The 18143-nt window shown below is 42.2% G+C and overlaps 1 protein-coding gene across 1 annotated transcript in view; it reads right to left on the bottom strand.

Annotated features, from left to right (window-relative positions):
- The window catches only part of ANO5 (anoctamin 5), a 62583-nt gene extending 46274 nt beyond the window's left edge, over positions 1–16309 (bottom strand). Inside the window, 4 exon segments of the mRNA XM_080405445.1 lie at positions 1479–1549; positions 4270–4314; positions 15997–16077; positions 16080–16309. Coding sequence (XP_080261571.1) covers positions 1479–1549; positions 4270–4314; positions 15997–16077; positions 16080–16161 — 279 coding nt within the window. The 5' untranslated portion in view covers positions 16162–16309.
- Positions 16310–18143: the final 1834 nt, after the last annotated feature.

Raw genomic sequence — 18143 nt, 5'->3', positions numbered from 1 at the left:
TGTGGGTAACCAGATATATTTTTCATAAGGAGACTACCCCCTCTCAGACAATGAAGTGCTGAAGATCAAAGCTGCCTCTCCCACCCCATCATGAACCCTTCACCCTTCAAGCAAAAGTTCAAATCTACATATACGACACGTGCGTTGCACCCTTTCTCCCATGTTTCCTGCCTTTTCCTAAGTTCTAAGTCATGAAATGAAGTCTATCAAGCTTTGGTGAAATAGGTCGTCTACATCCACTTGGACATGCCCTAAAGGAACTCAGAATAAGCTCCAAACTCTGGTACTTATCATGGTATGATGATTCATACTCTGTAATTGGTGATCACATCTATTCAGGGTTTACAGAAGTATTTGATATGGCTGTTCATTGAAAATTTTCCTAGAGAAAAAGATTACTACTACTCCCACAACAGACTCAGAAAGTAGCTAGTTAAGCATACTAATAATTTTTAAGGTGGAACTGGAAGATTTATGAAAACGTTACACGATATGGTTACATGTGCTGACAGAGTAAAGATGTGTGTAATCTAGGAAGCACTTCTGAGTTCTGGCTTCACATGACCATCTCCAAAATTGCCTCTTGAGAGGTAGGTGAGGACAAGCTTTACTCATAAGAAGTTCAGTAGAACAGCTACAGTTTTTCAATACTCAATTCAATAGACATCTTTCTGATGAGTGCTTGTGGCCTGTATGAGACTACTTCAGAGCAACTCTTTCTTTTCCTATCTAAAACTCTTTCTGTCTTCCCCTAAGCATATAATAACCATAATAAAGAAATCAGATAATAAAAAAATAAAATACAAATTTCAAGAACGCATATTTTCAGTGCTCTTCAAATCTGGTTCTTAACGGAGCAATAACCACACCCACCACTATTTATTTAGGATATCGTGTGCTGTATATATTAAGCAATGAGGTACTGTGAAAAAAAAAAAGCTGATGATGCTCTTTGTATTGCTCATGTTGCAAGGAAGAGGTATTCTTATAACACAAATCTTCACCTGCTTTGTCATAAATCTTGCTGCACTGTCAAAAAGTTACTAGAGCAGAGGAAAGCATGAGTGCCTTGATTTCCCTATCAAGCCAGCAATATAATACACAGCATAAAATAAATTGTTGGGCCCATGCAGAAGCATTATGTTTCTCCAATTGCCAAAACAATAAATGATCGTGTGATTCTCATTTCAAGACTGATACTGGAAACACTGTTAAACCCATACTGTTTTCTACTACTACTGTGGTGTACTACTAACACTGGTAAGTTTCTTGTAAGACTCAGAGAGTATTGCTGTTATATTCATGGTTTGCTCCTTCAAAACACTAGGGGAAGAAAATGTTTACATGGATAAAAAAGGAGGTATAAGGCAATCTCAAAAACCAAAATACTGTTTTTTAAACTAATTCTCTCTTTCCAAACCAGTGTTCCTCTTTCCTCCTTCCACTAATATGTTAACGCCATCAGTACTGTACCTTACCTCAGAGCTGCTTGGGACTTCTGATCCTGAAGTTGAAATAGTTTCACATAGAGGTCCATTGCATTCTTCCCCTAAGGGACATAGAAAGAAAGACAGATTCACATAAATACATTCCTTATTTTAAAATATTACTGTATCTGAAAACAATGTGAACCTTGAAGGCACGGAACTATCAACAAGCAAAAGCAAAAGCTGGCAAATTATGCTCAGCTACAGAAAATCTTCAAAAATGGCACTTTGAAGGGAAAAAAAGGGCTGTGAGATAACATACTCAGTCTGTACTACCTAGTTGTAACCTTGCAGTCACAAGAACACATTCTTAACAGTGACAAACAAAAATTTGTCAGCATCACATATCTTTCTTGTCTCAAGTGTCTGCTAGGTTACTGTCTACAAGGGTCTCACACCTAGAGCTTTGCTGCCTCAGCTGTAAAAGTTTAATTATCTCTGGGGTTGCTTGCTAGAAATTGAAGAAATTGAATTAGTTTCTGTGTTGCTAAGGGATCCATGATGCATAACCTCAAGATTACAGATACTCACATACCAGAGATATGACAACAGGATCAAAAATAGCAGTATCTTAAAATTACCAAGCTTCTTGTTCTTTTTTTTTAAAAAAAGAAATCCCACAAAACCATCCCACCTTCATTTTAACAACAGTAATCTACTCCAGCATGACTTTCCCACAAGTATAGTCAGTTCACCAAGGGCACTTACTTAAATGTTAACATTATAGGGAAATATCACAGACAGTATCTTCAGATCCCTCAATCATACTGAGACATTGGTGGGGTTTGTGGCTCTGAACTTACTCTGTCACCAGTTTCCTCAAGAGAGCAATTCACAGCCCATAAGCTAGGCTCCTGCTCCAAGAACTTTTTGTAAACAACCAGCCCTCTGCTGATCAGACAGACTGGTTTAAATCAGGCATCTCAGTAACTCTACCACCAATGGAAAAAAAGTGGTTTTAAAAACAGCTCATCACAGTCTAGAGCAGGCATCTAACAATGGTGCCATTTTCTTCCAACAAAACAATTCATCATACTCCCTTCTCCATCAAGGAAGTGCTGCTGTGTCCAGCTTCGGCTGGGCAGACGGACTAGCACATTTTAGACTGGACTGCTGTTAAGACAACCACAATATGATTATTCCTACCAATGAAACAAACCTACTCTTTTTTCCTTTTTTTGGTAACCTGTAAATATTTCATGTCAAAATTGCATCCAGGCAGGATATAAACTGGTTCTTGAAACATCTGTAATAAGCTACTTAACTAGAGCTTGAGAACATTTCATTTCCTATAATTTCTTTGTCTAAGTTCACTTATAGAAAATGGTATCTGTAATTTATAAGTGTACATATGATATTATGATAAACTGGGCAATGTTATATAATGGTATAAAACATAAAATGACGTTTCTAAATGCTAAGACATTTTCAATGGTTACGTGCCATCCTGCTAAAACAAACTATGCCTGCAAAATCTGTATTAGTAGATAGAAATTGAACACTGAAATTCTACTTTATGCACTCGTAGAAAGGTGTTTCCATATTTTGATACAAGTGTAGAGACCAACATTAAATCACCTCTAAAAAGCTGGCAGGTAAGTAACTAACTTGGGATAATTCTTCCTACCCAAATGCATCATAATTGCTGCAGGTACTACACCGTAAGAGAGAACACTAAACACAGGAAAGGTTTACAGGAACAGCTTCAGCACTAAACTGAATTCAGTTCACATCCCAACGCAGCAAAAATGTTTGAGATGCACAAGAAACAAACGACACACAATAGCAGAGTATCCTAGTAAGAACACTTAAGTCTTGACTCCAAAAACAACAGCTATCTAAATATTCAGATGAAATTACATGAGAAACTGTTTCTGCAAGGACGGAGAGGCTCTGTCTCCATACAGGGCTGGCTCTAAGCTTACGCAAACTCAGTAGCTGCCCAGGACAGCATAACGCTGCCTGATGAAAGAAAGGCAGCATCACCATCCCGCTCTGCTGCCTGCAGCCCTGGGGAGCAGGTGGCTGTTGCAGCTTTGGCCAAAGGTAGCAAGCCCAGGGCCCAGGAGCATGAAGCCCAAATGTTCCATCACACAGCCTTCCGTGGCACGAGCAGTCTGGCACCTTTTGCCTGGAGCAGTAACTTTCCATTTGCCTATGCTGCTGAGAGGACTTGAACCAATTCTGTGGCCTACAACAGCCGCCTTGGTGTTTGATTTTTCTGGATTATCCTCTCTGTACTTGCAAAAGCTTAACCTCAGGGACAAGCACAATTCAGAGTTCTGCATTTAAAATTTTCTTCTAGTACCATAGCTGATTACTTATGCAACTAGGGGAAGGAAATTCTTTCGGTATCTCTGAGGATCCAGGGGAATAAAACTGAAGAACCCTAGAGAAGCACAAAAGATGACAAAAAGAGAATTAAAAACATATTAACCAAGAAGTACCACATACTTAATACATTCACTCCCTGAAAACACACAAACAGGTTCCTGAGCAGGAACAGCGCAAGAAATGCACATCCAAGTCCGGCAGGAAGCCACAACCCACAACTGCAACAAACACCAGGAAAGGAGATGCCCAATTAACTCTTAACGAAGAGAGCTGCCCGCAGATAGCTAACAACTGACTTGCACATCACATTGCAAAAAGCCTGGCTCATATGTGATACCAGTGACTCATATGAACCGAAGTCTAATTTCCAAGAGGCTCTCAGCAGAGAAAAAAAGGACACAGGATGCACACAAAAGGGAGGAAGGCTTAACACTGGCAAGTACAATACCTTCTGACTGCGATGGCTTGAACTTGGTGAGAATCACAATGTCATCTTTAAAAGGAAAAAAACACTTCAGTAAAAAACAGAAGTAATATCCACTTCTAACATGAACTTATTTAATAATTCTCCTCTATTCTTTACAATACAGCCACTGTACCCAGCAAAAGAGTAAGCCCTGGAAACCAGAGACTGTGACCTAGACAGAAAGCACAGAGCAGGTTCCTCTCAAAACACCAACATTCACCTTTTTGTCTGGGCACCTTACTTGACAACACAAAGATCTACTTTCCCATATCAGCGGCAGAGAGACCCATAGTTTCTGCTAGCCAAGAGAACACCTTTAAAATTCTTCAAGAAATTATAACTTACCTAAAGATGGAGGTAAAACAACATTCTGATAAAACCAACGTATTTGAGGCAATGGTTTTGTTCTTCAATACTAGATGCTCTACTGTATGTACAGATGTAGAAACATCTGCACACCAAGAAGAATGAATGAGAACATCGAATAAATATAAGTGGCCCTACAATACAAAATTCATTTGCACAAACTGCTGTCAGCCCTTGCAAATGTTTTATTCAAAATTAACTCCAGAACAACACTGTGACCATCAAAACTCATTGTTTCAGACATACGATTTTAACGGTTATTCAAATCATTGGCCTTTCATGGGCAGGCACATACCCTAGCTGAAAGAAATTCCTCTTTCCTAACGTAAATATAATCTCCAACAGCCTTACAGTTCTGTACACAGCTATTTGTAACTCCTTAAAAATGTGTGTCTTGGGGTTTGCATATTATTGGAAAGAAGTGAGCTTAACACCGCCTATAATTTTGTGGTATTAACATCTGCTGTCCCAAACTACACCCTGCCACAGGGCAATCTATTTACAAACTTTTGGTATGCCACCCCTAAGAATTACAGACTATTTCAATTACAGACCAGGATGATGAAATTGATAGTAATCCTAACAGTTCATAAAAATCAACACTCAAAACTGAAGACTGAAAAATGTAATTATGACTGATTTTGCCTCTTAAAATACAAGTAGTTTATCCCACAAAAAAAGGTCATTCTATTAGTGCTATCTTATGATTTCTGCAACCAGCATGAAAAATGGCTTTTTGTGTAATGAAATGATTAGTCACTCTACAATAGTTTTAACGCTGTCCACAGTGACTGAATCACTTTCTTTTTCTACACAGCAAAACTAATGATTTAACTAAAAGATGAAAGGAATTTAACTCCACATCTGGACCCATTGGTTAAAGAAGCACTTCAATATGATGAATATTTCAGGAATCAAAAAAAAGTCTTTCAAAAGTTTTCTTATTCATTCCATAATGAAAAATCCCAACCCTTCATGGTCTAGACACCAACATGCTCAGTATTTTTCAAAGATGCTACCATATCTGCCGTTTACAGAACCGCCATGCAAGCTGTTCACATATGACTGGCTGTCACATATTTACACTCGGATAGATGGGTTGGAGACCATATGCGTGACCTAGTGACCAATTCTCTTCGATGCCTACCATGGTCATACAGACTTCATAAAACTAAAAACAGACATTACCTGCAAGTAAAGAAGCAGTGCAAAATACCTTGTTTATTTTGACAGCTGCTGTTTTAATTTAATTGTCAATGATCTCATAAAACACAAGTCAATGTATTCAGTCCTGTCGCAAAAAAAGTAATGACGCCTTTGTAAATCAAGGCCCTCCGTAGACCATTTTCCAATAGCTGGGCAAGGTAAGCAGCACAGCTCGACAACACCACAGGACTAGTGACACATCCCCCTGCACCAAACACAAGCCACACATTCTCTGAGAGACACACAGCCTGACACAGGCCATGTCCTGCTCATGACAGCTGTGCCTCAGCTAGGCAAATACAAGGTGCAAATACAGGCCCAGCCACAGGACTGCTCACTTGACTTCATTAGTAGTGCACGTTGTGGAATGGTTTTTGGCTTCTAGCCCTCTCCCGGACAGAGCAGAAACACACTCTGGCAGACACCACAGGCCAGGTGCTGGTCTTCAAAACAGTATGGAGAAGTCTGCCCTGCTTGGGAAAGAAGGGAGTTTAGCCATATGGACATGGCTGGACCGTGCTACTTGTCCTCCAAGGACAATGAAAAAAATCTTTGGTCTTTTTAATTACTAGCACAAGCACAGCCAGGGGTAATTGAGCATCTTAAACCATACCTAACCTGCAATTTCCCTGGAAGATAATGAACTCTGTCACTTCAGCATCCTCAGTAAGCTGGGATCTGCTGGCAGATGGGAAGAAGACAGCTTGGCCGATGACACCGCACTCAAGGTACAGCTAGGCATGGAGCAGCTGGCGTGCTGCAGTCTGGCACCGTGCAGAGCCACTCCACATCAGGAAACAGCAACAGAAAGCAGCTCAGTTTTTCTTTCTTTCAACTGCTGTCACCCTGATTCAGCTACACCAAGTAGAGCTCTTGGCTAGCTGCATTTCTACCAGTAAAAATGTTAATATATTAGGGGCTTCTAAAGCCAAGTGGCAACTAAATAGACATTTTTAGGGATCAGAATGTTCATTTTCCTAATAAAACTAGAAAATCACTTGCACACTTTAAAGACCTCTGACAGAGCTATTCCAAAGGCCAAGTCAGAACCAGGACTCTCAGGCAGCTGTTTATTGTTTAGCTGCAATAAGACAGTATTACTATGGGTCCTGCTATTATTTCTCAGCATTGTTTCCAAACTACGGCTTCCATTTATTTCCACCATTTTCTTAGACACAGTAAAGCATCCTTTTTAGCCAACAAAACCAAGCACGTAAAAAGAGCTTCCAGAACTGTCATACTGTTCTGCATATGTCTGACACCTTTGATGTATCAGTTTATACACATACGTATCCCCAGAGGAAAAAGTTGATGGTCCAGGTAAAATGAAAAAAAAAAAAACAAAACAAAAAACCAAGCACAAAACAAAAAAACACAACAAAAGCCACCCAAACCAAAACCCCTGAAACTTACATTGCAGTTGTTATGAGGCAGCTACTTTGTACTACAAAGAAAATTCCTAATATTCATTCTTACCAAGTAACGAAAGAAAATTTTATTCCTACATGTCTTGACGTTGCCATCATAATTAAGCTCTGCCATTATTCAATAACCTCTCCTGTCTGACAAAAAAAAATCAATTTAAAACATGATTATTTATCACTAAATCAATGTGCTATTTACAGGACTGTATCCTTTGCTCCTAGAAGATCACCATGGGATTACTGCTGTGGGATCGACTCTGACCTATTTCCATCTTGATAAGGAGTCTGATTTTGCCCTGAGTCACTAACAAAAACGCAGACTGAACAAAGGCCTCTCCAGAATATGGTCACTCGTTCCAAGTAAACGCCATAATGACTGTATTCACCAGTTCCATACCTAATAAAAACATAGCTTTAAAATGACATATTAACCAATTTATGTGTACGTTGACCGTAACCTCCCAGAGCTGGGTGACTGAGTTACCATGGGGAACTGAGGACCCACCTAGTATGCTGGCTCCCGAGCAAGTTAAATAAGTATTATTACTTCACCTGGCATCGTCTGAAGAGTAATAACTGTGCTGCTGAGCCAAAGATTCAGTCTCAAGATTATCCTTGAAGTGGTGGTTTATGCACACTCAGACATGCTCCTAAAAATTTAGAACTATTTCTTAACAATGAAAACATTAAAAGTTTCAGTAAATCCAATAAAATTTATTGGGAACATGTTAAAAGAATGTTATTATTCCTTTAATAAAAATATTAATTCGAGTATAGGCTGTTTCATGGACATATTAATTCTCAGCATATGTTTAATTTTTTAAAAAGCGATTCCACAGAACAAATATTTATTAACAGGTAGGAAGTAAAAGAAATAACCCTGTTATATAGACATAAATATATACAGATGAGAAATCTGCTCCTAACAAGAAGAAAATCTCATTTAGCATTTGGAAAACACATTAAGTCCTCAGTTCTGTTCTCTATTATAGTAAATGGATATTTAAAATCACAACTTGAGGTCTACCCTCAGCTGCCTTGCTTCTGAAGAACCATAAACCTCCCCTTTCAATTAAAGGCACTGGGCTAAAAAGAGGGGGGGAGGGGCAGCAAAGAACTGTGTAAATCTGGTTTTAGCAAAAAACCACAAGCATAGTGTTGTAACACAGAACCTGTATGACATTTTAACGTGGGTAAGGCGATAACCATTACCATATTGCATGTACCAGCACAGACAATACTTAAAGCATGCTATGAGCACTGAAGCTGGCACTTAGACATTTCAGGTACCATCATTTTACAGACCACTTCACAGAAACTGATTAACAGGTTCAAACACAACTGAAAAAAGAAACCCAGCCCAGTGATAGCTGGGAAAGTCAGGTATTTTTAAAATTGTGTAGCATTTACATGCATTTAAATAAGGGAGCACAGGATGGCAAATAAACCTCTGAAGAGCAGGGTGGTAACATGCCAGACTGTGGAAGTCCCAACAACTCATGAAGCACTATGGCTGTGTTTGTTTGCACTTAAGACCATTTATACGTGCAGGGCCAGGTTTCATAGCACTATCTGACCGATGATGCAAACAGCTCAGGCAATGCACATACATGTGGCGGGTGCTCTCACATCTCCATCAAGAAAAGATAAGGAAAACTGAACCACAGTATTGCTTTTCATCACAGCCTACGGGTATTACAAGCACTTCATTAAGTGTTAGGTATAGACTTGTTTTCCTAGTGTTCCCAGAGACACACTTAAAAATTTCATAGCATCATTCATTAATGCTTTTCTCCAACTTGCACTGAAGTCACTGATGTAATCCTGAAGCAACACAAACTCCGATTTCTTTTGGCATTTGCAACACCCAAGTTTTTAAAAGTTGCAGAGAGCCCTAAGTACTATGTGTTCTATGGACAGACGTTATATTCCCATCCTTGTATGAGAGATGTTCCATAGATACCGAAAGACAGAAGTCATGCATGAAGAGGGAACTAACAACTGAGAAATAGGGATGAGGTTTAGCATAAACTAAAACCACATATAACTTTTACTAAGAAAGTAAAAAGCAATATATAAAACACTACACGTTGAGTTTACTGTCCTCTAGCAGTATTCCTCCGTTTCATTCTACCCAGACATTTCATTTCCAATGGCCAATTTCATCTGCAATTTCTTGTTCCTCCTGGTCCTCATGCTCTACCTAGTTCAATACTATTTTGGCTACGCCTCCCATGAAATGTGTCATTGGGGATTCTGCTCTTATCTTCACCAACCATTTAATTTTCTCATCTTAAACAACATAAGAATACACTAACATAGGAACATTTTTTACAGACAAATTCCATAAACTTTTTTTTCTGCCCAAATTAAAGACAATGGAACAAATCTGGAAGTCATACACTGACCTCAGAGAGAAACAGTTCCTATCAATCAAGAAAATGAGCAGGGCAATAGACCCTGGCTTCTTTTTATGTAAGCACAAGTCAACTAACGGGACTGAAGTAGACAAAGACATCCAACTTGCCGATGGCCTCAAAACCACATCTGCTAGTCATTACTCATTAGCATGGTATATTTCTAGCACACTATAAGTTCTGCAAACATAAGTTTGCTGATTTCCAACCTGATCGTTTAGAAAACCCCTTTCAATAACAAACCATTCTAATTTAGGGCTGATGCAGAGAATTAAAGGGCAGCCATTCACATCACGAGCCCTACCCACATGGCTTGCTGGGGTTCTGCTGTCTTGCCAAAGGCCTCAAGTTTCACGTTTACCCTTGGGAGCCTGCTAAGGAAGATGAGAGGATCCCATGGGATTTCTAGTTATAAGACTGTACTTCACCCAATGATATACTGACTTTCTAAAAAACAGCAGTTGGAACTTCCCTACCTCTACTGGCCCTTGCTGACCAGTGGGGAATGGCTCTAACTGTACCAAAAGACCAGACAAACCAACAAGATGTAATAATGAGGTGATTATATTATATTGTTATGTGTAAACGAGTGATCCACATGCACTGGGAAAAGAAGTCTGGCTTGAAACAACAGCTTAGAATGAAGTCTTTAAACACAAATACCATCAAATGTTGGTCTATTAATTTATTCTTAGTGGTCAGATCTGTAACAGACTACTACAATACAAATGCCAAAAAAAAAAGTAAATCCCATAATCCTTTATAGGATCTACTGAAAATTCCAGATTACAACTGTGCTAACAGGATCTAGGACAATTTGTCTCCTCATTTCTTAGGCACCAGTGACAACTAAAGCAGAAACCCTACATTAGCAGAACGCAATGATGAAAATGGAAGTTAAAGAGAGACTGATGATAAGCCTACAGTGTGTAAGAATATGCTAGCTCTGCCTTGCTGTGGTGTGAAAAGAGCGATCCAAAGCTATACATGCATGTATTAAGTACACAGAAATAGACTCAGAAGCCTTTACTGGATTACTACAAGTACAGCTGTTCTGGAGAACTACATGTACACATCGATTTTCACATTACATCCCTCAGCCTACCCAGGCTAAGGCAAGTTAAGAATTGTAGTATATTACGTAAAGAGAGATAATTAGCCCTTACAATGCATGTCAGCACAGTTGCACAAGTTGTGAAGCTTCCAGCACTGGTTCAGGCATCATGCCTTATTCTGCACTTTTTTATCAGTGGTGGCCAACTAGCCTGCTAGCACACCGTTCCTTGGCATGCCTCAGACTAAAGCAATGAACTTACACAGGTTTAACAGCTGCAGGTTCTTGCAGGAAGCCCTTCAAAGAAAAACACACATCTCTCCAGTATAACCTAAGTAACCCAGTCCCAACCTAGCATCAACTTCTCCCCCACACAATGGCTTAATCTATTAATAATTCCTGGAGTATTACTCAGCCTTCTGCATAGCCGACACCTCAAAATCCTTCCATATTTATTTTTAATTGCAAGAACTATCCCTAGCAGTACAACACAAGGATCTTCCTGCCCCTTTGTGCATTTACACACATGTGCACATAAAGAGCTACCGCAAAATATAATGAATTTACCACTAGATAGTGAAGCACAACCTGGCAGCTACAACTGCTCTTCAGTTCAACCCACACATAGCAAAAAAAAAAAAAAAAAAACCAAAAAAACCCCCCCAAAAAACTAGTGGAAAAAAAACCAACCCTGCATTATTACCTCGCCACTTAATATCTGGCACAGCAACTCTCACAACTTTTTTTACATCACCTATACCTTCTGAATTACATGTTTACATTAGGTGACTGTACTTCTCCACATATATACAACTCATTAATCAGTTTACAGATACTAAATATGAAGACAATGGTGTTTGGTTTTATGTTGGGGGTGTGTGTGTGTGTGTTTTTAGGGGGGTTGGGGGCATAGTTTGTTTTATAAAACATTTGCCCATAGTTCTCAGCACAATTTTAAACACACCTTTTCAGGAACACCCTTATATCTTACCCTACTTTCTCACTGCATCATACTAATTATTAATCATTTGAACCCAGGTGTTAAAGTGCCCTTCCATTTTATGATACAGTTATTTCTGTATAGACTTTACTGGAGTGCAGAAACTAGCATTTCAACACAGCTTTCCATTCTTAACACATGACGCTAATGCACCTGTTAGATAAAAGCTTGAAAAGCAAAGTAACTTTTGATTTTGTTTTTAAATTAAGAAGAATTACTTACAAAATCCTTCCAGGGTGTGACAACATACTTAAGGGATAATTTCATTGGCCAGCAGCAAAGACTGGGAACTGCTAAGCTGTAGTTATACTTTCAAAATATTTAACCTTACTCAGATCCAAAGTCAATTTTTTATTTAAAAAAAAATAAAATCAAGCCCCTATGCACTGGAAACCTGCCTTTCTATTAGTCCAATAAACACCTCTAAATGGGACACCACACCAGAACGTACCTTATGTGCAAAGCGCCAGAGAGGGAAACCCTGAAAGAACATCACTCTGCCCTAGACTGCAAGAGGATTTCAGCCACTTCCTCAGCTTTTACTCGGTATTCGCAGTCCCGAACCTCTGTCCCCAGCTGGAACCAAACCCCTCCTCCTGGAACCGGTGAGAGGGATAAACAGCTGCAGAGCATTTTCTTTCATTTTCTGAGAAAAAAGGTCAAGCTGAAAACAGATCCCTTATTACATAGAGGCTAAAAAAGCATTCACCTGCGATGGGCAGGACAGTCACTCAGCTCTTCACCTGAGGGAATTCAGCTGTGTTGCCCAGCTCTCCAAAGACGGGCTTAAACATCCCACATAATTGCTACTGGGTAAAGGTGGCATGCCAAAGACTTAATCCCTCCTGCGGAGCTGCTCTGCGTTGCTGCTCACTGGGCTGCAGAGAGCCCAACTTAAAACCTCATATGCAAGGTCCTCGTGCAAAAGAAAACTCCTTTAAGTCTCAGTCACCAGTCCAAGGCAATTTTTTTTTTTTTTTTTAACTGACACAATCTCTGGATGAAAATCCGTATTTAACAACTGTGATGTGATGGGCTTGACGCTTCCATTTTCTCATTAAAGGCACCACAGTTATAAGGCGATACTGCGCAAGCTGTTGGGATCAGTTCCCAAAAGCAAGCTTTCCTACTACAAACTGGAGTTTGCTGTGAAAAGGAGGTTTACCTTCCAATAACCAACCTGTATTTACACTGCACCCCCGCAGTGACGCATTGCTGCCAGGGAAGAAATTCCACTCAGGAGCTACACACTGGTTGGTCTAAGGGAGCATTTTCTTCCCTGCCTTTTATATTCTGAACTATGTCTAAATCTCTTGGAGCTTTTATTTCATTACCTAGGAATAATCCTTCAAACAGCTTTAGGGTTAACAAACCCTCTGTTTTAGCTGGGTGGGAACATGATAGCCCAATTCAGTGTTTCCACAAATAGATCAGAAATTGCTACATACATTGCTCCAGTAATTAGACACAGATGTAGTTTTGAACAGAGGCCTGTATTTTATGTTACTAGTATCAATCACAATAATTCTGATTAAATAAGTGAAATATCACTCTGTTAAAGGACAGGAGTATATGGCCCTGAATGCTGAGGCATTATGAGAAGCCAGCACACTGCACAAGAGCAGTTTGCAAGTCATGCCATCAGCTATACCCAATGTTTTGCTGCCTTTCTCAGGTGGAACACGAGGAAGATGACAACAGACCAAATAAGCATTTGAATTCCCATCAGTCTTAGAGCATTTCCAGGTCAAACCAGACTCCTGGAAGTTTTAGAAGGGAACCATGCATATCAGGGCAGCATATTTCAAATCATAGCACAGAACCAGTTACAGGTTTCCAGAAGATCCACAGTCTTGGGATATACCCCACACCACAGCTACTGTAGCATTTACATTTCATGCTGGAAAAAAAGACTGAAAGAGAGCACAGACATGAAGAAAGATTTCTAACAACATACGGTGGTCTTCTTCCTCTGATATTTACATTCCAATTTTGCAAGTTCAGTTTTCTTCAGTTTTAATATTGGAGGTAAATGCCACACATCTTACAACAGAATGCAAAATCTCGTACATGGAAATAGACATTATTACCTCACGCGAGTGTAATTCAACAGGAACCCAGAAAGCTTCCTTCAAGGTAGGCATTCTGGTGCAGTCTCTGAACACAGAGTCACAAGTTAAACTTTCTGCTGCTGGTAAACCATTGTTCATTCCCAGAACCTGTTCCCTCAGCATTCAAATTTCATGAAAAGCAGTAGGAAACCTGAATTAAATACACATATACTATCCAAATATGAAGACGTATTTAAGGGAAGTAAGTAGCAGATGTTTTTTCTTCTGCCTTGTTCCTCCTGACTCACACAGACCCTGCTTGAGCACATCAGCTATCTATAGCTTGGAGCCTCCTTAAGAGGCTATCTTCTCCTTAAAAGTGCAGAGCAGATGTTTAGATCTATGAGAAGTCCCAGTGGCAATGTGAGCATACTGTGAAGTTTTTCTAAATCATTATTTAAGGAAGATTTTTTTTTTTTAACCTTGAGAGATTTTTGGACAACAAATGAACATAAGATTTTAAAAAGCCTACTCACTTTATCCCATATTCAATTTGTTTCTGTTTTAGAAAAGTGATTAATGAAAAAAAATTAATTGAACTGGTGCCACGTTTTATATGTATAGTTATGTGCCAGTATGGTAAATCTACTCTAAATCATCCTTGTTCATTGAAACCCCTCGAATCTCCTTATCCCCAATGTTTACGACTATAAAAAAAAACCCAAGACAGTCATTGGAAAACTGAACACTGCAAAATTATGTTTACAAGCATCATTCCCTGAACAGTTATCGCCCATTTTGTAAATATAAATAGTCTCAAACTACTTGAGAACAACCACCGGTTACAGCAGCTCAGCCCTAAGCACTTTTCATTGCTCACAGGCAGCGGGATGGGCAATGACTCAGGCCTCCCCACAAGACTCTGGAAAAGCACTGCTGGCCAAGAGGCTGGGACACCCATCCGACACCCATCCGCCTGGGTGCCAGCGCCCCCGGGCTCGGAGGGCAAGCACGGCTGGCACTGGCTGTGGGCGCCCGCCTTGCCACAGTCGGACACCTCTGCTTCCGTCACGTAACCACCTCCTTTTGGGAGATTTCCATAGTCGTTGCCTGCTGGCATAGCTCTGAAACAAGACTGTCAAGTATTTTGAAAGTCATGATTCTACACTAGTGCTCAAGATGTTTAAGGTGGCATTATATGCTTTTCTACAAGACAGTGTAGTGTCTACAAGACACTGAGAGAAAACTCAGAAGCCAAGCAGCCAACCCATCCCGCTTAGTGGTTCTTCCCTGCTTTAGGATCTTCACTTCTAGGACTGATGGCAAAGCGTGATTCCCAAAAAGAAATGTTTCTTTTAAGTAGCTACAGAATCTTTCTGAAAATACCACCGGACTATCTCCCATCGGACTGTTGATTCACGTTGCCAGATGAGACACTGATAAATACACCCAAGTGTCTGCGTCATGCTGTTCACGAAATCCTAATACTACCACATTTATTACAAGTAATTACATTTTATACTGACACGAACTGAAAACTGTACCCTGGTTATTGCTAAAACAAAGGCAGGCGCCAGCAGCAAGGCCCGGGCCGCGCTGCAGCGGGCGGCGCCCCGGCTGGCCGGGTACCGGCGCCTCAGCGGGGGGAGACCGGGTGGCTGCCACCCCCCCACCCCCCCGGCCCGGCCGCCAGCTCCGGCCCAGCCGGTGCTCCCTGAAAGGCTGGAAGTTTGCTGTTAGGCTGAGCGACCTCTATATCTGAGGGGTGTTTAAAATTAAAAACCAAGGGCCATCCCTCGGTTTTGTTGCGAGCTGCGCGCTGATGGAAGAACCATTTTCTTCAGGGTTTCTCTGCTGTAACGCCCTCACCCAGCCACCCATAGGCAGAGGTGTTCCCAGTGCAAACCGCAGGATTCCAGACAGTCAGGAGGCGTCCGGAGTCAGCCGGGACCATCCCCACCGCCCAGCCGGCTGAGCTCCGGGGCGGCACGGCACCCCCAGACGGCCCCCAGGTCGCCCCGCCGCCGGCACGGCCGCTGCCTCCCACCCGCTGCCTCCCACCCGCCACGCGCCCGCGGGCCCCGAGCCGCCACGGGCAGGAAGCGGCGGCCGCGCCCAGCCCCACAGCACCCCCCTCCCGGCGGGGAGGCGGAACAAAGCAGCGAGCCCCCCGCTCCCCGCCGTCTCCTACCGTCCGCGGACAGGGCCATCTCGATAAGCGTCTCATTCGCCTTCTTCCCCAAACGATTCATGGTGGCCGCCTTTTCTCTGCTCCTGGCCCGCGGCGGGGGCTGCCTCCCGCCAGCAGACGAGGGAAGCGGGGCTGAGTCAGGGGCTGGGGGGCCGCCCCATGCATGCGCACTGCCCGCCGAGGCGGAGCGGGGACCGGAGGCGGGAGGGGCAGGCGGGGGCCGCCCTGCGCGGGTGCGGCCGGTGCCGGGGGCGCTGAGGGACCCGCCCGCTGGCCGCGCCCGACGGGGGCTCCTGGTTCCCTGGCGGCCGGGCTCGCCTCGCTCGGGGCTGCCTTAAACCCTTCGCCTTTCCGCTACATAGAGAGAAACGCCCGAAGAAGTGGGATCACTGCCAGAACGAGCCGTTACGCACTCGCTCAGTCCTTCAGGGGCGTTTGGGAAAACCAACCCCTTTGAACAGTTTGATCTCTTCTTTTAGGTAGAGCAAAGGGTTTTGTGGGTTGTTTTTTTTTTTTTTTTGGTCAGTCTACATCTTTTATAGTACTTGATCTTTCATGAGAGAAGAGGGGAAGGAAACAGGGGTAAAGTAATGCTCTGTTTTTGGGTCAGTGTTCTGGTTTAACAGTAGCTGACAGAGAAGTCCCACACAGTCCCCAGCGTGCATGCTCCCAGTGGGATGGCACAGAACCAGAAGGGTCAGACTGAGGAAAAAACATGTGGGTTGATATAAAGACTGTTTAATAATTTTTAAAAAGAAAATGATGGCGAGGAAAATAAAACCCAAGAAAAACAAGCAATGCCAAAGAAAACAATGGCGCGCCACCAACCCACTGATACCCAGCTGGTTCCGGAGCAACAGCAGCCCCTACAAACCTTCACCCCCCAGCAGTTTTATTCCGGAGCATGCTGTCATATGCCATGGGGTGTCCTGTCAGTCAGGGGCTCGGCTGTCCCAGCTGTGTCCCCTCCCAGGCCCTTGTGCTGCCCTGCTGTGCTCGCTGGCTGGGCAGCCTGGGGAGCAGGGAAGGCCTGGGTGTTGGGCAGCTGCTGCTCAGCAATAGCTAAAGCACCCCTGGGCTACCAGCACTGCCTTCATCACACACTCAGAACATAGACCCATACAAACTACTATGAAGAAATTTAACTCTATCCCAGCCAAACCCAGGACAGTCACTGATTCTTTTTTACTGAGGATTGATTTGCTCTTCTTGATCCTGCAAGGATGTTAAGAACAGCGTACAGTTCTCCCAAGTTCAGGACAAATTTAAGCTGGTGTCAGGCAATAAAGGATAATACTGTTTGCTGTCTTGATTACAGATTCAGAGCTAGCAAAAGCATCATTGTACCTATTGATTCTAGATTCTTTTAAAGTAGAGTTTAAGAGGGAGAAAGAAGTAAGAATAAAGCCTGAGGAAGGGGAAATGAGGCATGAAGAGTCAGCAGATGAAACACAGGTCTTTCATTGCCACTGTTGGATTGAGAGAGATAAGAAATGCTGCCTTGATCCCTCAGACAGGCTCTCCGAAGCAGAGCGCATCTCCCAGGACCAGCACCCGCTGGTGCCGCCGAGGGCGGGAAACTCCCGCTGCGGCAGCTGCCCCTTCTCCCAGGGCTGGCGCCATTTCCAAGCCTCAGGCAGCCCCCTCTCCTCATCGCTCCCTTCATAATCTGGAGTAATTTCCAATCAACTGCTTGTTCAGTACGTGGGTTTCATGTATTTTTTTGTTCATTCATGTCATCTCAGGCCTTCTTTCAGATTATCTTTTTCTATGTTTGGCTTTTACTGCCTAAGTAATTATTTTATGCACCGAACTCATAGCGAGTTTCATTACTTGGGTAACTGTAACGCAACAGTGGTTTCATGACAGGATTTCTTTATCAGAAACTTAAGTACAGTGAGTTGCTGGGCTCGTGTTAAAGTCGACATACAGAATAGAATTAGGCTTTTATTTGTGCTGGGCGGCATTACTGCTTCAAGAAGTATATTTTTAGTCAGCAGCAAGACCTAAAAATGTGTCTGATGGCCTTACAAAGCCTGAAATGTTTAGTTTCATGATGCAGGATGGGTGGAACAAAGATGATGGGCACAGCACAGCAAAAGATGCCTTTAAACAGCTTGTAGCTGCACACAATGCACCAGATCACA

Source organism: Falco punctatus, assembly GCF_963210335.1.
Source record: "Falco punctatus genome assembly, chromosome: 10".
NCBI lineage: Eukaryota > Metazoa > Chordata > Aves > Falconiformes > Falconidae > Falco > Falco punctatus.
The sequence above is the reverse complement of the archived record's forward strand: the minus strand, read 5'-3'. Positions and strand labels throughout refer to the sequence as shown.